General features: G+C 33.6%; 1 protein-coding gene across 26 annotated transcripts in view; it reads right to left on the bottom strand.

Moving 5' to 3' along the window:
• The window catches only part of Dlg2 (discs large MAGUK scaffold protein 2), a 1,893,126-nt gene that overhangs the window by 436,955 nt on the left and 1,434,105 nt on the right, over positions 1–22,066 (bottom strand). For all 26 annotated transcript variants that reach the window (XM_063256338.1, XM_063256340.1, XM_063256341.1 and 23 more), the window contains one exon: positions 20,360–20,498. In XM_063256338.1, the coding sequence (XP_063112408.1) occupies positions 20,360–20,498 (139 nt within the window). The remainder of the gene's footprint in view (positions 1–20,359; positions 20,499–22,066) is intronic.

Genomic DNA, 22,066 nt, shown 5'->3' with positions numbered 1-22,066 from the left:
CTGTCATAGTTTGAAAAAAATTATTAGAAAGATAAAAATATTCATTCAGATTAGACAGACATGTTAACATCAAAAGGCTGCTATGTAGGTAGGTTTGATGACACAGAAATTTATTCACAACATATGAAGTAAGAAAAGCAGGTCAAATAGTATATCAAGAGCGAGGGAAAGTTTGGTACTAGGAAAAAATATAAAGTATGGCCCTGATTCTAATTAATAGATAGCAAGAAAAATAAAGTCTAAAAGTATATACCAGAAATTTACTCAATATCACTTTTGGATATGTCTATTTAAAATCTTTATTTTCTCCCAAGATTTCGTATTTTCTAAGTGATTTTTAAAGCACATAAAAATCATTCATTATATAAAGGTAAGGAGTCCTAAATCTGCACATGCAGTACGTTGTCAATTTTGTAAAAAGCTTCTTGAATGTGTGTCTATATGTATGTATGTTTATGTAGATATATACCTGAGGATAAAGAATCCACCAAAATGTTCATAGTCTTTGCTTTGAGCAAAACAACTCTAATTTTAAATTTAAATTTAATTTTATTTAAAAAATTAATACGTACAAGATAAATATTAAATTAAATGTATTCCTTATCAGAAAAAAGAAAAGAGGTATGTATGGTTATATAAATAGCATGAGTGGTAATCATTTTACAGTGTAAGTATATAAAAAAGCCATACTGTATTTCTTAAATAAACATTTTATTCTAAAATTATATCTATATAAAGTGAAGCAATCATAAAACATATTTATATATTTATCTATTCCAGAGCGACATTTTTAGAGACTTGTTTTGGGTATTGGTAATTTACTCCAAAGAGTTACATATTCTCAAACAACTCAGGAGAAATGAACAACTTTTATTTCTATGTGGCACATAGGTACTAAGAAGGTATTATAAGAGCTGTAAAAGCAGGATTATGAGTAATGGTTATGACTCAGAGAATGGCTTAACTAATATCATTATATTTGCTATTTAAATTCATCAGAGTTTCAAATGCCTTCAACTATGCAAATATATTCAGTTACTAAGAAGATTCACTCAAAGTTTAGTCTACTTCGGGGAAATCATGCACTAGTTAAAGCTGTTTTATAGAAATGAAAGCACAATTAAAACAAATTTATTACAAATGTCGTCTTTTTATGAATTAATCCACTCATTCATTTAGAGTATATTTTTTGCACTTACAGCATATGAGGTGGATATTGAAAAAGCTTGAACTTGAGCTTAAATATTTATGCTATAAGTTCTGAGTTTCAATACTGTTCTGAAATTTATTTATCTGTGTGACTCTGGGGAAGTTACTCACATAATCTAGATCTTGGATACTTTATTTGGAAAACAACTTCAGACCTATCTTAGAGGACCACTATGAGATTAAATGAGATAAAACATTCGAAGCTTTGACAAATAACCTGCCATATGGTAGGAACTCAGATAATGACTATTTTTATGTATCAGATAGCAATCTAGGTGATGCAGAAGATAAAAATATGATCTCAACATAGATTTTTCCCTCAAGCATCACTTCATCTTGGAGAGGAGAGCTTGTATTTAACAATGCTATAAATGGTTAAGTGCAATAGAAGGGAGAGGCTGTTTTGAGACAATCAACTTATGATTCTCTTTATCTAACTAAGAGAAGTTTTCTTAAACATTTTTGATCAAAGTATTTCAAGCAGGCTAATCGTATGAATTATACTGAGGTAGAGTGTAATTGACAGTAAGGTTCAGCTGGTCACAGGGCTGTTGGCCTTTCTTGAGCATCCATTTTGCTGATGATCCTTCCTAGACCAGTGCAATCAATAGAAGTCAGAAACACTAGCAAATGTACCACTGCAGTAACGAACCCAGATGTATATTTCCATGTAAGGTTAACACTAGACTGAACCTTCTATTTATTACAAGTAATTAACCCAGAATACATTCAATATACAGGTCAAATTTTAAAGCTCATACATTCTGATACCAGGTAAAGTGGATACCAGGCAACGGAAAGCATATAGATATCATAGTTTAAAAAAAAGATGCAAGCAAAAGTAATGGTCAAAACATTAAGAGCATCCCTCGATCTCTGGGCTTCTCTTAGGTTACCTGAGTGCAGCAGGGTAAGATACAAAATATAGAGTTTAACATCAATTTATAGCGCCTTTTTTTTTATCTTCTCATGAAACATTCTATAGAATGTATGTGAAATGCCTGATCTCAGGAACTGCACTTTTCGGATGGTGAGGCAGGAGAAGAAAATGGTTGAACGTAAGGTTATTATAATAGAGAATGCTCAAATGCCTTTTATTGCTTGTTTACCTACATCATCAGCTTTAATATTCATAGAAAATATTTTCACAGTGAATATGATCTATAAATTTTGCATAATGAAATTAAGACTTAGAATGTGAGGGTACAGAAAGTGTCTTTGATGCTTTAACTATTATTCTTTGCAGTCTTTTTTATCTTATTTGGCATAATATTGTTTCTCTTGCTAGCTGCCTTTCTTAATGGTGATTGGAGTGGAAATTCTACAATGCCTTCTATTTTCTGAATTTATTCTGGATTGGTTACATACAGTAGATGAAAGATTTAGCTCTGGTGTTAGCTTTAACAGCAAAAAGTTATAATAATGGACTATCTTTGCTCTTATTTTTTATTTACTAGTGCTTCTGACTTTCATGGGTTGTACTCAAGAGAATGGTAAAACAGTGACTTAAATACATGTCTTTTTAATTCCAAAATTCACCATGTAATACTTCACTGAAAAAAATCAAGTGGTAAAATGTAAAGCAAAACACAAACTGTCAGCAGGGTAGTGGTAGATATATACACTCTTGAATCTCTGTATCTGTAAGGTGTTTGATGACTGACCTCACATGAGAAGCATCTAGCTATACACAACAAATCCAAGGTCATGAGGTGGCAGCTGAAATGAACACGAAATTTAGATCACAATTATCCATCCATTTTCTCTTAGCCTCCATTTTGCTGCCTTTTCTAAATGCGACAGGTCCATGAGATGATCAGCAGTTCCTCCTGACTGACCAACACTTATCTATAAAGACATAATCTTTTTGCTTTCCGATGGTAGCTGTATAGGTAAGGACATGTGCAATACATAAGATTCACTGATGACATTTCTTCTAATACAAGATGGGTAGAGGTTTAGGTACTTGCACTAATACGAGCTGGTTTTGAAGTATGTAAATAAGAAATGATAGAAAATTATAACAAATTGAAATATTTATATGTGACTTAATTTTTCTATGATTTCTTCCCAAGTTCAAAACAGATAACAGGATCTTTATGTTCCCTTGCCTCACTGGAGACATGTGATGTAGGAAGAAAAGCAAAATTTTTCCAGAGATATTTCTTCGCCAGGTTTTTGCTTTTCAAATGTCTGAATACCTAAAGGATTAAAGCTCAAGGAGTCTCAGAGAAAAAGAAGGAAAGATAGAGTCTATTATCAGGTATGCTTTGATTTAAACTAATCAAATACCTGTTTAAAAATACATCTTTGGGTAAAATAGAAACCTGCTACTGGTATTTTTTAAAGGCTATCACTATTATAAAATTTGACACAGTTGAATTAATTCTATTTGGTAACTCTTGCCTAAGGGCAATGCCTTCCTGTGCACATGAGTACTAATACTATTGTAGAGTCATCTACTGTTTAAATAAAAATTTATCTAATGAGAAAAATATCTATGGTTTCTTTTAATGTGTCACATTTTCTCTTACTGTTGTTAATATGATTTTCTTAATTCAAAGAATTAATAGAATGAACCTAATAGTTACAAAACCTATTTATGCATCAGAATAACATGTAGAGGTTTTAATTTTTAGTTCTGTTCCCAGTACTAATGTGCCAATGCTCCCCTTGGTCATCTGGATTCAATAGATCTGGTGTGGGGCCAGGGAGTTTGTGTTTAACAAAGGTGCACAAGTGACCTTGTGGTGCCAGAGTTGACAACTACAATTTTGGGTAACAAAATATTGAGAAAGTTATAAACTAGTCAAATTTTTGAGTTGTATCAACACTTTCCATACTATAAAATCTAAATTACTATACCAAAATTTTTAGTTGAGCTAAAAATAGTCAACTGATAATATTATTTATAGAGTAAATATTTTCTCTTTCAAGAGAAAGTAAACAATAGTGTACTTCATTAGTCAGGGGTGACTCCATACTTGGTGTATGTGTCTCTACTATAAGTTTTACAGGTAAAATCCAACTGAATATTACCAAGTTTCAAAAGATGCTGGTTCAGGGATGATCCTACTTTGCTTTGTTCAGACTGATGACATTCTCACTGAGAGCTCCACGATCATCTGCAGCTCTTACATAGTTCTCCTAAATTTGTTCTCACAAGTTTAAGTTCAGCAAACCTTATTAGGGATTCTCTTATCATTGTATGGATTCAGATATGCATAAAATTTTATATGTAAAACTTTGTCCAGTTACATATAGTTTAGGCTAATACCATGCAGTGAAAACATGGAATTAACACTGTTACTTTTAGGAACTGGAAGACCCCATTAGGCCTGCAGGTGATGGAATATGTGTCATTAATTTCTATGATAACATCATAAAGGCAACAAAGTAAACTTTATGCTTACTTAAAGAATTTATGATGCTTACATACTGAATCTGCATATTTGGGGAAGGCGTATACTTTTACTTCATATCCTAGAATCTATAATGTGTTTTTGCAATAAAATCAGTTTCTTTGATACATACTTTTTCTGTATCTTTCTTAGTTGGGTCTGGTTTTGAAAAGATTCTTCTGAATTAAGATCAATATATAACAATGTACAAGGTGTTAATTATTGTGACTTTCCTATTAGCTTGATTTGAACTCTATAGTTTTATTTTTCTTCTTTTCGCCTTTAAAATAGAAAGGTAAAGAAAATTTCACTAAGTCAATATGAAGTCATAAAAATCTATTTTTGAAGGAAGATGTGTTGTAAAAATTTATGTTTTTTAAATATGCATTAAGCTAGTTGAACCCATATTTCTGTTGTGTTTGCTTCTAAATATTACTCCACAATTCCCAAACAGCTTTGATATCATAACTGCAGACAGCACTGGAACTGCCAGTGTCTGACTCTGAGTCAAGGCTAATAATAATATCAGTAATGACTAACAACAATATAATTCATTTTGTGTCAGCTGCATTCAAAGTGCTTTACATGCATTAGTTCATTTCATTCTCATAATAATCCGTAATATAAGCATGCATGGATATACTGAGACATAGAGGATTTAAACAACTCATCCAAGATCAAGCAGCAAGGGATGTGAACCCAGTGCTCCCTATGCCAAATCTATGCTTTTAATTGAAGATGAAGATACTTTCCTTTGTGGGGCATGGGTTCTGGATTCTCATTACTTCATGACAATTGTTTAAGAAATCATAGAATCTGTCATCTTGAATTTCTAACCTGTAAAATGCATATAACAATTTTCTATCCATTTCGTATCATGTCATAGAAATTAAAACGATAACTAGGAAAGTGTCTGTGCACTATTAGATAGCTATGAGGGCTTAGTAATGTTATTATAAATTCAAAGCAAGGCCTCACATAATTGGCTTTGAATTCTTCAGCTATCACATTTATTGCAGCTGTTTCATTTTGCCTTCATCCCCTGTCTCAAGGTGGTAAATGAGACTTTAACAAGGATTAGGGCAAAACAAAACATAAAACAAAATATTTGGCTCCAATAGATCAGTTGACAGCATTTCTATTAGGAAGCAGTTCTCATGAGAAAGGACTCACATCACTCTTCTTCAAGGTCAACCTAATTTTTTTAAAAAAATCTAAGACAGGGAGTTCTTATTTAAGTGCTGACACACAGAGAGATACACTCACAGCATGGCTCAGTTCTTTCAAGTAAATTGTTCAGTATGTTTTAAAACATCCAGAATGACAGCCAGGAAAGACTGACCCCCTACCAGTCACTGTACTAAAGATGAATGCTTCTTCTGAATAGGCTGAGGTATTTCTGAGAGGAGGCAATTACATCAAAATTACATCACAGCTTTAGCTTTCCAGATAAAAGGATAAACAAAGACTAACTTGAATCATAGGGAAGACTCTAGAAAACTTAAAACCAATACTGCTACCTATGTGGTATATAAGAAGAGACACCGGAATCAGTTGGATGCTGTGTGTCCATTGCTTGACACTTAATAGTATGGTCCAGGATAGATGTATGGAGCCTGTTTTTGTGTGTCTGTTTCTTATCTATAGAATGACAAAATAGGATTTATCCCATGGAGTAAATGGAAGTTTAATGAATTTATATATGTAGAAAGCTAATAAATAACACCCCAAGTGTTTTCATTATTGTTATTAAGCTCTCTTACATTTTTTTCTTCATGAATGATGTGACAGAAACAATACCTAACTCAAAGATGAAATGAGAAAGTTTATGGAAAAATTTTAGCACAGATAGGCACATAGTAGAAATTAAATAAATCATAACAATTAACATTAGTTCAAAATGTGTTATCACATTTTAAAAATATTGACTGCCCACTTGGTTCCAGTGCCAATTACAAGTAATTTAGAAGACATAATGTAATAGTTATTTTCTTTAATGGGTTGAGAAGTACTGTTCAAACCAAGTAAACTAAGAAAGAAAAATTAAATATGATAATATATGGAAGACATCTGCTATCAAATGAGTCTCAATAAACAATGTTTCTTTCCCTTGTCTTCTTTAAAATTTAATTAGTATACTGTATGTATATTTAGACCCGACTAAGTTTTTTGGGGGTTTATAGTCCCAATGACTAGTTCTTCCCACATCTTTTCTTTTTAAATAAATAAAAGGTCATCATAATAAAAGGTAAGAGTTTATGTTCCTATAAGGAAAAGGGAAAATCAATTTAATATAGGTTGAATGTCAATTAATTTACTTTCCTTATGGTGCCTCTATTCTTCAGCAGCATCCTACAAACTAAGTTATTATTCCTTCATTAGAGGTCAAGAAGCGGAGGCATAGGATACACAGCCAAAAGCCTTAGAGATACATAGTGGTAGATTCGTTTTATTTTTAAAATAATCTTGGCAAATTTCAAATATGTAAAATAGTATTAATTACAATTATCATACTGTATATTTAGATTTATAACATTCATCCTGAATAACAGAATTTTGTACCTTTGACTGACACCTTCATTTCTCCCTCATTTGCAGAGCTGTGATTCACAGCTAGGTCTGTCAGTTCCCAAAACTCATGCTACTTCTTTTATTTATCTTTCTCCCTCCCAACAAATAAGCATCTGAGAGAATACACTGGATATTTAGAAACTACGTAAGATTATGTATAGAGTTTACAGTAATGAACCTTTAAATTAATGAATATCATTATTATCTCTATAAATTATAATTTAAAGATTTCTCAGATCATAGGGTAAACCATTTTACCTGGCTAGTACATTGCAATTAATGTGGAATATCTGTTTTGTCCTTTAACAGCTGGGGACAGAGTATAAATGGAAAAACCTCTAGGTACAGTATTCCTGTGTGTGACTTACATTCTTGGCTCCCTTTATATCCTGGATCCTACGGAAGCTGTCATAAGAAGTCAGTTTTACTGGCTAATTCTTATTGTTGTACCAGTCTCCTCTAAAAAGCTGTGTTTGACCCAGCAGGGGACAAGATGCCATTTCCAAATTCCCTATAGTTTTTGTACTGTCCTTCAACACATTTCAGTTAATTTTTAGTTTTATTTACCAGCATCTCTACACTGTTCACTTTCATATGTCTCTGAGGATACCAAACACTGGCAAAGATTTATTGAATAAATCAAAAGATGCAAAGATAAAATCATGTATGTGTGGATGGAATGCAAAATTAATAAAATAAAGAAAAATAGAGAGAAAAAGGAGAAAATCTGAGAAATAAACATAAAAGAGAAGTAAGCATTTACAAGAGATAGAGTACTAAGACAACCATTTGCACATACAGCTTATGGACATATAAACTGAGCCAAAAAATTTCAAGAAACCAATCAGTCAGCATAGCACATCAAGTATCTTATAAATGCTCATATAATTCCATTAGATTAAGTTTTAATTAAATTTTCATATAATTCCATTAGATTAAATTTTTAAATATTTTTCAGGTACTCTTCCTTGTATTGAGGATAGTTCATACCAACATTGACAAATCTCTGTCATCACAGAATTTGTAGTTTAGTGCAAAGAAAGAGGTAATAAACAAATATTCAAACAAAAAATATGTTGGGCAAGGATTACTGGGGAGAAAAATAAAAATCAGTGAGATAGTGGCTTTATAAGTTTTCTTCATATTTTTGTTCATGTATGATTTTCTACAAATACATATTACTTCATGACTAGAAAAGAGATAAAAATGAAGTCAGGTGTGCTGGCACACGCCTATAATCCCACCATTTGGGAGGTTGAGGCAGGGGGAGTCATTGAGAGTTTGAGGCCAATTTGGGCTACAAAGTGAGTTCAAGGTCAGTCTGGATTGCACAGTGAGACTGTTTAAAAAATAAAGAAAGAAAAGGAAAGAAACAAGAAATATTGGAAGGGTACAATCAAAGAAGGATGTAAGGTAGATTTATAGTAATAAAAAGAAAAATCATTAGACATAAATACTGAAAAGAATGGCCCAGTAAATTGCATAAAGGGTGTATTTTAAAAATGTTTTATTCAAATACAGCTGCATTATCTAAATTAATGAAATTACTTTGAAGAAAAAAGTGAATAATGCAGCCAAAACTGACGAGATTTTTAAGTCTGTAGTATAGTAAGAATCTAAATCTTCAGAATTCAATGATGATAGTGCACAGTTCACAAAAATTTTAAGGTAATTGTTAATCTTAATACAATAATCTAACTCACAGCAGCTAATAACACAGGAGAGGGAAGGAAGTCAATTAGGGACTAAAACACTGCCATGAGTAATTATCAAAGTATACATCTGCATGTAGACAAGAATCTGTTTCTTTCTGGTCTCCTGTCAAATAATTACCTCAGTGGTGCATGAATGAGAAAGTAAATTCCTAGAGGAAAAGCCTCTGTGAATCATAGTATATGCTTTATTTCAGTGTCATACAGATATGGGGGAGAAATCAGAAATTATGTTGGTGGTAATAGTTCATTTGCAGTGTAAGGAACACAGATGAACTGATAGTTGCTGGCTTCTTTAATGGTGTCTCCAAAATTTTCATTGTCCGTCATCAGCTAGCCCAGAAAAGAAGCCCAATGATGAACAGAATCTATTAAAAAGTGATGCATCATTAATTCAGTAACTTTTTGAATTTTACTATTATAGCAACAATAGCTATGAATGAACAATAATTATCTTCCATAAAATTATAGGCATAGGGTTATGTGTTTATGTCTGGCTAATTCATGAGATACACAGGAAATGATAACTACATTTAACAGTCTTAAAATTCCCATCGCTATTTGATTTTTGCTCATATTAAATTCATTTTCCTGACAGCAAACATCAGCTTAATAGGTTTCTAATACGTATTTAGATATCACTGTTTAATTAAGAGTTGTTGACTTCCCCATTAATATACTCTCTCTACTTCTAACAGATAGCTCTATTCATCAAGCCTCATGGTTTATGTAAGTAAACCTAAATGGTTATGTAGAGCCATTATCAATAAAGAGAAAAACTCCCCTCGAGGCTTTCATTTAATGGTTTCGTCTCCATCTGTCTCACTAGCTTTGCCCCACTCCTTCCTTCTCATTATGACATTTTGCTTCAAAGGAGATATTATGCTGCCAGGCTCCACACTGGAGAGGTCAGACACACAGCACGCAGCAAAACAGATTACTCAGAGACACTTCTTTATGAATCTTTAGTTTAGCTAAGTTTTATAATGAACTTTATACAACTGTGAGGAATCTGATGCCATCTTTTTGCTGAAACTTTTAAAGAAACATGTACACAGTGTTAGTTATTGAGACTAATATACAAAAAAAGATGAAAATCAATGAATTATCCAGAGGACAATTGTATTTAGCCAGAGAGGTCAGACTGATCGATTGGTTTTACTATATTTAGTTTGACTAAGTCCTACAATAGGTTTTCAGTTCAAATATTCATAGTGGTCAGAAAAATAGAGATTTTCAATAAAGCATTCATACTATATGTCTTTCTGCAATAAAATGTTCTAATATCTTCTGCAAGGTATGTTGGACAAATGTATATGTATATTATAACAAGTTCGAGCAGTTGTATAATATTGTTGGCTATATTTTAGTAGACTGAAGGATGTTTACCAAGAGGGTTTTATTTCCTAAATAATCCATTTAAGAATCCTTGCTTAGTACTAATACTTATCAAGTGCTTTATTCCTTCCATGCACTTTACATGCTTTAAGTGATCATTGTTGCAATAAACCTGCAAGGTAGAAGATTCTGCTCCTTTTAGAAATGAGAAAACAAAGGTAAAAAGAAGTTTCATAAGTTATCCAAGGTGACATAGCTAGAAAATGGTCAAGGTGGGATCCAACCCTAGCAGATGCCTCCAGGATCCATACATCTAATCATTCTGCCATAATGAACACGATTCCAAAGTGGGGTCAGTTGACTGCTTAATTTGCTCCTAGCTCTTTTCCACTGCATTTGCTTAAAAGCATACAGAAAAAGATGTCTGTATTGTGTAAGAAGATAGAACTTTCAGTCTACTCAGAAGTGATTTTAAATCACTAATACAAAATAAAGAAAAGAGATGCTAGAACATGTCCATAGTTTGCTATGACATAAAGTGTTGTCTGATTTCTTGAAAGCAAGTTCCTAATGGAAACCATAAGCCCGGAGCCATCCTTAAGGGACTGAATCTGCAAACCAGAAATAGTAATTGGCAAGCTTGTGCAATTTAGCTCAGAGCTTCTCAAACTTGGGTACTCATTTATATCTTGGAGTTTGTGGAATTTGTTAGGGATTATGGATATTTCTAAAAAAATTTGTTGTATCCATTTCACGTTAAGATTAAGTAATACAATTATTTTTACACCAAGGAGAGAAAGGATATTCTCCAAATGTTTGTGAGAAAATACAAGTTTTATTTTTGGTCTCATTTTATGCTTAGGCAGGAAGGTACATACTCTACTCTAGATCCTAAGGAGAATAAGTTCACTTTTGAAATCATGTGGATAGAAATGTTTGAGAAACAGTGGTACAGCCTCTAACCAGGTCTGATCCACAAAGTTAAATGGCAAGAAAAAAGTTTTTTTTAAAAAAGGCAAATACTTATATTGCTCCTAAAAGGTAACATTATAGGAAGTGAAAAGTATCAAGATAGTCATTAATGAAATAGGCTAAATGTATGCCTGCCCTTTACAAGAATGTGGGAATCCAACTCAAAGCATAGCTCAAAGCCCACACTACCTGCTAGTCTGCTCTTCCTCCATGGATGCTCCTCCAAGTCTGGCTGGTATAAGCCTTTCTCCACATAGCACCAGTGCTGTTTTTTTAAAATATAAGACAGATACAGTAATTTTCCTGTGTAATCCTTTTTTTTTTCATTTTTAGTATGTTTCTCTCCAGGAAAATATATTTATTGGTACACGTTTGCAGCCAATAATATTTACATTTCTTGTGTGCAGTTACTAGATGTACATAACATCTTAATTCGTCTTTTCATCCTCTTTCCCTCACCTTCTTCCTAATGGCTTCCATCTCTTGATGCCTTTCCTATATGAGAAAGATCTATCTAGCTATCCCTATTAGCTATCTTTTATTCTGTTCTTTATTCCTTGGTTTTCTCATATAAAAGAAACCAAGTGATAGTTAAAATTATGTATCTGATTTTACTCAACTTTGCAGGGTTGGCTTGGTGATCATCTTCAGCTGTTCTTTGTCCTGGAATTATCTTATTTCTCCATCAATTTTGAAGAACAGATTTGCAGTGTACATCAGTCTAGGTTGAAAATCATTTTCCTTTAGGATCTGACATACTTCACTCCATGCTCTTCTTGACTTTATTGTTTGCGCTGAGAAGACTGCTGTGATTCTGATAGTTCAAGTGTTATTCCAAGGCCTCCCCTGGACCTGTTGGAAATCCTCTTCTATACTCTGAGCTTTTGGGACTCTGGCCGCTCAGGATTAAGAGAGGGTCACTGGGGATGGGGCAGGCAAGGCCAAACCCTGCTGAGCCGGTCTTGTGTGGCAGGAAGCCACAAAGTTCCCTGGCACGGGAGCAAGGATCTTAAACTGTCTCCCTGGGCTCAGAATGTTGTGGGGACCCTTACCCCAGGCTGCCTATCTCCAGAGTTCAGGGCGTAAGTAGGCAGGCCCAATTCCCCAGAGCTGGCCCAGCACCACAGGAAACCAGAAAGTTGGTACAGGCAGGCCCAAGCCCTGCTGAGCTGGTTCAGCGCAGCAGGAAGCCAAGTTCCCTTGCTGGCATGAGCTACGATCTTAACTCGATTTTACTCAACTTTATGGTCTCAAGGGACTTCATTTTCCTACAAATGATTTTAGTTTATCCTTTTGTATGGCAGAATAATACTCCATGGCATACAAATATCACATTTTCTTTATTAGTTCATTTGCTAATGGACATACAGAGTACTTCCAAGATTTAGATATTATGGATTGTGCTTCTATACACATGGGTATGTATTCATCACTGTGGTATAATGTCTTTAACACTTTTGGGAAGATACCTAGAGGTGAATAACTGGGTCAAGTGGAATTTCTATTTTTAGTTTTTGTGTTTTGATGAATCTCTATACTGATTTTCATAGTGGTTATACTAGTTTAAATTTCCATCAAAAATGTAGAAGAGTTCTTTTTTCTCCATAGCCCACAGCATTTGTTATTATTAGGTTTCTTGATGATGTCCATTTATTTAGGGTAAGATGGGGTATTAGTCTTGCTCTATTTTGCATTTATTTAATGGCAAGTAATGCTAAGCATTTCACCATGTATTTATTGGTCATTTGTACTTCTCTCATGAAATGTTTATTCATTTCACTTGCCCACATTTTGACTGAGTCTTTTACTTTGGGGTGTCTAATTTTTTGAGTTCTTTATATATTATAGATGTCTTAGTCACTTTCCTCATTGCTGAGACAAAACACCCCATACTCAAAGTTAAAGGTGGAAAGGTTTATTTCAGCTTACAGCTCATGGAGGCTCCAGTCCATCGTTAGTTGGCTCCCAGACAGGGTGGCATGGCAGAGGGGCATTACAGAGGAGAAACAGTCCGTGGTGTGGTAGGTCAGGCAGAAGAAGTGAAGCAGCTTCTTCCTCTCCCTTTATATTCCATGCAGGCCACCCACATTTTGGGAGGTGCCATCCACACCCAAGTAGGGTGCCCTTAATCCCAGTATCACATACTCTAATTCAGCTACCTTCAAAATACCCCATGGGGTAGATGATAATTAGATACATGCCATAACACTAGCTATTAGATCTCTGAGAAATACTGTAGCTGGCAATTTTTTTTTCAAATTCTGCAGGTTGTCTTTTCATTCTGTTTGTTGTTTCTTTTGCTGTACAGAAGCTTTTTAATTTGATATGATCCTATTGGTTGAGTCTGAGCACTCTGTCTCTTTTTTTCTTTCTTCCTTCTCTCTCTCTCTCTCCCTCTCCCTCTCCCTCTCCTTCTCCCTCTCCCTCTCCCTCTCTCTCTCTCTCTCCCTCCCTCCCTCCCTCCCAATACTGGAATTGAACTCAGGATCTTGCACTTGTCATGTGGGTGCTGTGCTGCTGAACTATATCCCTGGCCAATGGTACTATTTCTGGTGCAACCAGGGTTCTACTTAGAAAGTCCTTGTCTATGCCTCAAATTTCAAGAGTTTCAAGTTAAGCATTTTTGTTTTAATCTTTGTTTGATTCATTTTGATTTTAGGTTAGTTCACAGTGAAAGACATGGTTCTAGTTTTAATCTGCATGTGAATAGCTGGTTTTCCCAATACTATTTATTAAAGAGGCTATCTTTCCTCCAGTGTATATTTTTAGCTCATTGTCAAAGATCAGATAGTTCAATTTGTTTGGTGTTGTTTCAGTATTCTCTATTCTGATCCATTATATTCCTGTTTATTTTTATGTCAGTATCATGATGTTTTTATCACAGCAGCATTATAAAAATAACGTAACTTCAAGTTAGAGATTGTGATGCCTTCTGATTTGCTCAATACCCAAAATTGCTTTTGCTATTTAGGGTCTCTTCTGGTTCTATGTTAATTTTAGAAACATTTTCTCCAGTTTTGTTAATAATGTTGTTGGTATTTTAATTAGGATAACATTAAATCTGTACATCAATTTTGGAAATATGACCATTTTAACTATATTAGTTCTGCCTGCCCAGAAACATAGGATATCTCTCCATTTTCTGATGTTCTCTTTGATTTTCTTTTTCAGAGTACTGTAGTTTTTGTTGCAGAGGTCTTTCATTTCCTCATTTAATTCCTAAGTATTCATTTTTTCTTACTGTTATTGTGAATGATATCATACTTTTCAATGGATTCCTATCATTACCTACAACATCCTATATGATCAGGTCCCTGCCTTTTTCACTGACCTCATGATCTATATGTTCCCTCTAACTCATCTCTTTTTAGCCAAGATAGGCTTCTATATGTCCCTGGAACACACTACACTTCATGACCTGGGAATGTTCCTCATCCTTACATCATTTCTTATTCAAGTCTTAGCTCCAATGGTTTTTCCTCAGAGAGGTATTCTTAGTGTATTCTACATCATGTTGTTCTCTTCCGCAGTCACTGCTTACCACATCATCTTATTTATTTTTTTATCACTTAACTCAGATGCATATTTTTATCTACCCTGTCTATATCTATTTCTATAATCTACATCTATACAGATATTTCTGATTTAATATAGTAAAGTATAAATTGTATGAGGGTAGAGACTTAGTGTCATCTGTTCATCACTGTGATTTTGTTGCTAACTACCATGCTTGATACATGGTAGAAACAGAATATCCACTGAATGAGTAAACAAACAGATCAATGAATGAGAAAGACCACTTGGATATTCATTATATGGCATGTCAAGTCAGCCAGTGTTCTTAATCTGGGCAGAACACAGTGGAAGTGAACTTCAGATTGATATGATCAAAACTTTTTAGTAAATAGTGTAATTAAACTGATGAGCATCAGAGTCATAGTTTAGAGCCATCCTTGAGCAAGAAACCTTCCTTGTGACTTTGTTTAGATTGTGTGTTTTGATCAACCAAACTATATGGAAGTAGAAGGATACTTGGGTATAACAAGTTTGGGATTAGGCACTGGGAAATATATGCATCTTAACCTTATTTTTATGGCCCTCATTTTCATAATGACATTTAATACACAGTGACATTTCCCGTAACTTGGGAAATGAAGTGTCCGTATCTTAAAGGAGTAGTTTATTTTGTACACACATTTCTTTTTTCATTTCAATACTAATGGTTGTTTACGTATCCTAAGAGAATTTAGATAGATAGTAGAGAAGTGTTGTTTTCACTTCTTTTGCATGTTAGGGAAGAATTAATTGGCTGAGAATCATAGTTGTAGGTAATATGCAAAACAGGAACTATTCAAAATTGGTCTTCAACTGACTGCTGTGTTTTATAATTGCTACTTTCTTATTCTAGATAAAAGGTAATGAAAATTACCTTAGAAAAACAGAAAGGAATACTGAACACTGGGTGTTCAAAAACATGAGTTCTAATCTGATGCTGGGACTTGGAAAAACTGACAAATCATTCTGGGCATTGTTCTCTTTGTCCATCAGGTGGAAGAAGATTAGACTCTAGATTTATTTAAGGCTCTTACAAGTCTGATACTCCATAATGCTTAAGCCAAAAACTATCTTGGCATCAGTGTTTTCCAAAAATTGAAAACCAAGTATCTACAATCACAATGAATACTAATTTACAGGAAACCCAGTAAGCATTCTACTAACAGAAATTTATTGCAGGCTTTTTGCTGCTCTTGCTTTCTTTAAATCACTGGAAAAATATCTCTTAAATAGTGAGAAATAGGTCAACTAAGTCATTAGAGCACTGTTTTAATCGAAATTGCTTAAAACTTTTACTACATATTCATACGTCATCCAAACGTGAGTATAAATCAGAGACATAGAGAGATGCTTCTCGTAACAGATGAAGATATAATTTTGTATACAAAAGCTTCCAATTTGATATAATTTTATAGGTTGTTAGAAAGTTTCCATTTCATAAAGGTGGAATCCATAGTTGTAGGTAATAGTAAGATGGACACTGTCTACATCTGATCTTTGATTGCAGAGTTTTATAATTGTTACTTTCTTATGCCAGACCAAAACAAACTGCTCTTGAAAACTGTTTTAGAGAAAAAGAAATCTAGTGGCCCAGGGTCCATCATTAGCAACTCATTCTTTATTTACTATAGTAGGGAAATACAAAGTAGGCCTTAAACATAGCCTACTGTATAACTTAGGATAATAATAAATTTATATAGTCCCTTAAAATGACAATATTTGCACATATTATCACATTAAAATTTTATAATGCCTTGAGGATATTACAATATCCTTTAAATAAGAGCTATAGATAAGAAAATTAAGACTGGCAGAAATTGAGAAACTTGCTTACTTACATAGTAGGTCTGGGATCACTCTGTTTTTTATTCAAAATTTCTCTATGAGAAGAATCTACATGAGATGAGGGGTGTGAATGGGGGGATGAAACCTTTAAAGACAGGTAGATTTGAATTCTAACTTGGCTACAGTGATATGGGCAATTTCTTGATCTCTTTACTTTTCTTATCTTAAAAATCAGTAAGATAGACATGGTATATATTAAAGTACACAGTGTTGGTGAGGAATGGGTGATGACTTTTTGTTTTTGCTATTCTATATTTTTAATCTTACAGATAGGTTGTTGTGAGAGAAAGCATAGAAATGTAAAGACAGTTTAAGGTAAGTACAGCTTTATTTTATGAGTCGTACATTTCAAACTCCAACATTTGCTTTCATTTTATTTTATTTCATATTCTTTTGTGCCTGCACAAGCTATTCCCCTACTACAATAACTTTTCTCATCTACTAACTCTGACCTGTGCTTATACATTTTTGAAGCTCAGATGTAAGAGTCATTTCTTCTTTAAACTTCCTTTGATATCACAATCTGTTTCTGTGGCATACATGTAAAATTAAAGCTTAATAAATACTCCTAAGTGTCTCTGATGGGGTTAGGGAACTCTGTTAGAGTGACAAGATAACATTTCATAGAAGTAATCTAGTTCTGTTTGTTTCTGCTCCCAGACTTTTAAATTATATTCAAAAGATCTTTGACATTTAAAAAAATTAAGTATGACATAATTTTACTAGCTTTTTATTTTCTAAATGTTGGTAGAATAAATAACTGGAATTGGCTGTTTATTCATTTTTTAATAAAGAAAGGATATTTGGGCCTCAGAATATATAATCTCAATATTTTGAAACAATCAGCAAATTGGGTTTTATTGAAAACTTCATGGAGAGGGTCTGCATAACCATGGAATAGGCATTGGTAGTCCACTCGTTTATATATGCTTTTGGCTTGATTTAATAGTACTTAAATACAATTAATCAGTTTTGCATGTCTAGTGCAAAGCTCCTTGCGTAGAGTAAATATTTAATTAATATTAGCTAAGCACTCTGAGCCCTACAGTAATGCCTACAGTATAGTAACATGTGAGAGGACACCAGCAGTGGTCAGAGTGTGGTAAGAGGGGTATGAAGGGGTGTGCACCGTTTTAATTTATTTCAAAAATTTGCCAGGCAGCAATCATTCAGAAGATTTTACACAGAATTGTTAGAGACTGTCCTGTAGAGGAACAGAGGTGGGTCCGAGACAGGAAGGAAGAAGCTAGAGCATATTCACCATAGGCAGGAATTACTTCTCTTCCCGGGATATCATTCGTAAGAGCGTTCTCTGATTCTCTGAATTGGATGAGGAATTATGCTAACTCTAGGCACTGTAAATAGATAGCATTCATTCAGTGTTTATTGTGGACTAGATATTGTCCTAAGATTTTTTTATTATCTCCTTTAATCATTATAGCAATTCATTGACATAGATTTGACTGCTATTCCCTTGTGCAGATTAGGAAATTCAGGCTTGCAAAGATCAAATGACTTGCCCCCTGCCATCCAGTCAGAGATAAAGAGGCAGAGCTCTAGATTGGCCTAGCTGCTCAACAAAACTTGCAGATTCCTTTGTAGTCATATTGGTTCTATAATTAGCACAGTATTATAGAACTTGATATTTTAGTTTGAAACTAAGTAGAAAATTTAAATATTTCTTCCAAGTCAGGATTTTAAAGCTATGGAACAACTTATATCTTTACTTAAAACTCTTTCTCAACCTCTTTGAACTTTGATTCCTACATATCTGTAATGGTAATGAGAGGCTTTCTCTCTGCCTTTTGGGAAGATTAAATAGAGTGTGTATGTTAAACAGGTAACAAAGGGTCCTGATTATGAAGAAGATTTAATAAATGTTAATTAGTTATGGAGCCTACTAAGATAAAGTGAATTTTCAAATTAAGATAATCAAATATTAGCAACAGGGAAAGAGCAAACAGATCATTGCTCTGGTAGATGAAGGTGCCCCTATTTACACAGTTCTTTATAGAGCCACGAGGATTATCTTTGCAGCAGCCCTTATTTTAATTGAGAGCATAAAGATCAGACATTTCCGCACAGAAGGAAATTTATATTTGATTTACACCACAGATGCATGCGTTCAGTTTTCAAATGTCCCATTTCTTGGCTAAATATATAACAAGCTACTTCAGCAAACCTGATATTAGAAAATAAATGGAAAAAGCTTAATCATTTAAAAAGATATTCCAAAGCCCAAAAAGGCCAAAGAGTGCACATGGCCCAGTAGGAAGTCTTTACTTTTTAAGACTAACAAATGGCTTCAATTAGAAAGGCAGGATATAGAGCCTCAATAATCCATGTTTATCATTTTTCATCATACAAAAACATACAGAAATAACTGTACAGATCTATAGTTAATCTCTTTTTTGGCAAAAGTATTTTTTAAAGAGAAAATCAAATAGCAGAGCCATATGTTAAATACGAACTTAGTTTTTAAAAATCAGTGTCAAGCCCTGCCTTTCTTTGAGCATGTATTTGTGTAGATGTTTAGGGACACGGAGGGCATATAACATGATAGGCTGTCATACAAGGAACCTCAAACTAGGGCCCTTTGGAGGGAGATTTTTGCATCTTAATCATCTGAATTTTTTTGGCAAATATACTAAGTTATATTACTTTGAAACAAAATCACTAAAAATATAAAGAAAAATATAAATTTCTCATTATTCATTTACTCATTTGTTCATTAATGTATTTATCATTCAATATTTATTGAATCTTCACTGGAGGCCATTTAAGTGAGCTAAATTGGTTTTCTCTATAGACTGTCAAATCTGGCTTTTTCAGAGAATTGCTGGATACATTTGGTTTTACCTGTGGGATTGGTAATGTAATTCTCTGTTCTTACAATCTGGCCTTATTCTCATTTGGAATTAACAGGGTATATTAATTTCAAACCACATCCAGTTAATTTAGATCTTTTTCTTCTCACATACCAGCTGTGATCAAAGAATATGGTGAATGTTTAAATTAAAAATTAATTTATCAATAGTAAAAACCAAATTGACATTAATTCCCCTCAACATACTCTGCCTCAATTCAAAGATAGGTATCCCATTGTTCTGTCACTTGCTGAAGCAGTTCTGGAAGTGTCTTTAGTTGTGCTGTCCTTGCTTTCTCTGTATCCTACATTGATTCAAAGTATTTACCTTTCATGGTCATTTTGACCTAGGAGAAGAGTAACCATCTCATATTTCCCAATCAACTGAATAAAGTGGATAAGAACACATCACTGTTTTTATTTGACAGAACTTACCATAAATGGCTGGTTAATGAAGGTAATCAAAAACATGGTGAATGTTTAAATTTTTAAAAATATATTATAATAAAAACACATTTATAAGAATGATGTGTGCTCCAAATTGGGGGTGGGAGGAGCAGAGGAGGGATTTTAAATAGTTGAGAGGATAACAAGAATGTGTCCTTTACTGTAATTAAATTTTAAAAAATTAAACACATTTTTGAGTACCCCTCATATAGTTAATACACTGTAGAGATGATAACTTTACTTCTTAATAGAAGATATGAGACATACTTATAACAAAGGATATTTACAAATGTTTGCAGAGTTCCACTTGAGGCAAGACTATAATAAATTTGAATGACACTTAGAAGCTTTAGTAAGTCCCCAAAATAATAGCTGATAGGTTAGGCAAATGTCACCTTTCTGGCAATGATATCAAACCTGATTAATCAAGAAGCATAGCTGACCTGGTGTAGTCATCTTCAACAAGCATGTGCTTTGGAATTGGCGAGTACCTTCCTGGAGAGATAGGTGGCAGGGAAGTTTTGTATTCTAAAGTGCCATTGTTGCCAGAGAGTAGATGGTTTTCCATTGGTGGAGAATAAGCTATGGGTGGGGAAAAATAAAGAAATGGAATGAAACCTGTTATGTGGGTGATTCAATGTGTCATGATATACTTTAGAGGATGTTAAAAATAGAATGGCTTTGCTACATGGCCAAGATTTTCTTGTCCTGTGGGAGGTGGGAGTTGCTGTTTGTTTATATTACATATATAGTTATATATATAAGCACACGGTGACCTTTAGGATAGGAAAGCTGTAATAAAACCCAGTGAGTATAATTTGGTGAAGAGAAGAATTGGAGGAAAGACACAACACACATATTTTCAGAATGATGATTAATTTTCTACTGAAATAAAAATGTTAATTTTCTAGCTGCAGAGTTCACATTTTTCTTACATAATTAATATTTAATCATCAAAAGTAAATGTCTCCTGAGGAATAAGTTCATATATAAGATTTTCTCTCCAACTATGCTACACTGTCATTATAGAAAAGATAAAATGTCTGGCCTTTCTTTTCATTCCTCTTCCTTAATTCATCATTTTTTTAGCAAGTAAACATAACATGTTACTGGTCTCCTGACTTTACTCTTCCTCCAACCCACTTGATGCATTATAAATTAAACTCTCCTGAAACACAACTTTAATGATGATCTCTTATGTAAATATTATTCATTTAACATTTTTGCATTAAATATAGTATGAACACCCTCCTCATTCTTATAAAATTGATCCATTTCAGTATCTCCCTTACTTGTATCCTATATCCTCAAGGAAAACCTACACTTCCCAATATCTGCAGCTTTGTTCTGCTGAAACTACCTGCAGCTTATTTCTCCTTCCCTATCTCAGATGTAACCTTACAATTCTTCAAATGCAAATCAAATGCTACCCTCTGCATAAAAATTTTTCTGATCATACCCAGACAGATGATTCATTTCCCTCCTTGAGTCCCTAAAGAAAATGTATTTTTTACCTCTCCTATTGCATTTTTGTAGTTTTACCTCTCTTATTATTTATCTAAATTAACTTAATTTTCAACCAAGCTGCTAAAAAAAGGCCATGATGGTGTCCCCTCTGCATCTAACAATATTACCTTTTAAGATATCACATATATATTAATATACTCAACACATATTTCTTGAACTGATTAGAAAGTTTTGTTTTATAACTTTTCTCTCTTTGATGTTAACTTTATATGCCCTTCATGAGGTGACTCATAGAATCTTAGGGCTGATTTCTCTAAATTTATTCACTTTGTAAAAATGTGACAATTAAGATTCTTTCACAATGTAAGACTAATTCCAGTTTGCTGTCTAGACAGAGAGAGAGAGGGAGAGAGAGACAGACAGACAGACACAGACAGACAGACAGACAGACAGAGAAAGACAGAGACAGAGAGGCAGAGATACAGAGAGACTCACTGATAGATTTTTGGGGCAAGTAATTTTAGATGCATTAGTATGAAAAACAATAGCTAATATAATGGCAGATAACAAAATTATTCAACTCAAATTTTTCTCAAGAGAAACATTTAAATTTAAGAGAAGTTAAATAATTTACTTTAGACCAAAGTACTAAATAATTTACTTTAGACCAAAGTACTATGCTA

Source organism: Cavia porcellus, unplaced genomic scaffold (genome assembly GCF_034190915.1).
Source record: "Cavia porcellus strain 051 isolate PalLab524CR breed Dunkin Hartley unplaced genomic scaffold, mCavPor4.1 scaffold_9, whole genome shotgun sequence".
Taxonomy (NCBI): domain Eukaryota; kingdom Metazoa; phylum Chordata; class Mammalia; order Rodentia; family Caviidae; genus Cavia; species Cavia porcellus.
This window is presented reverse-complemented; position numbering and strand designations above follow the sequence as displayed.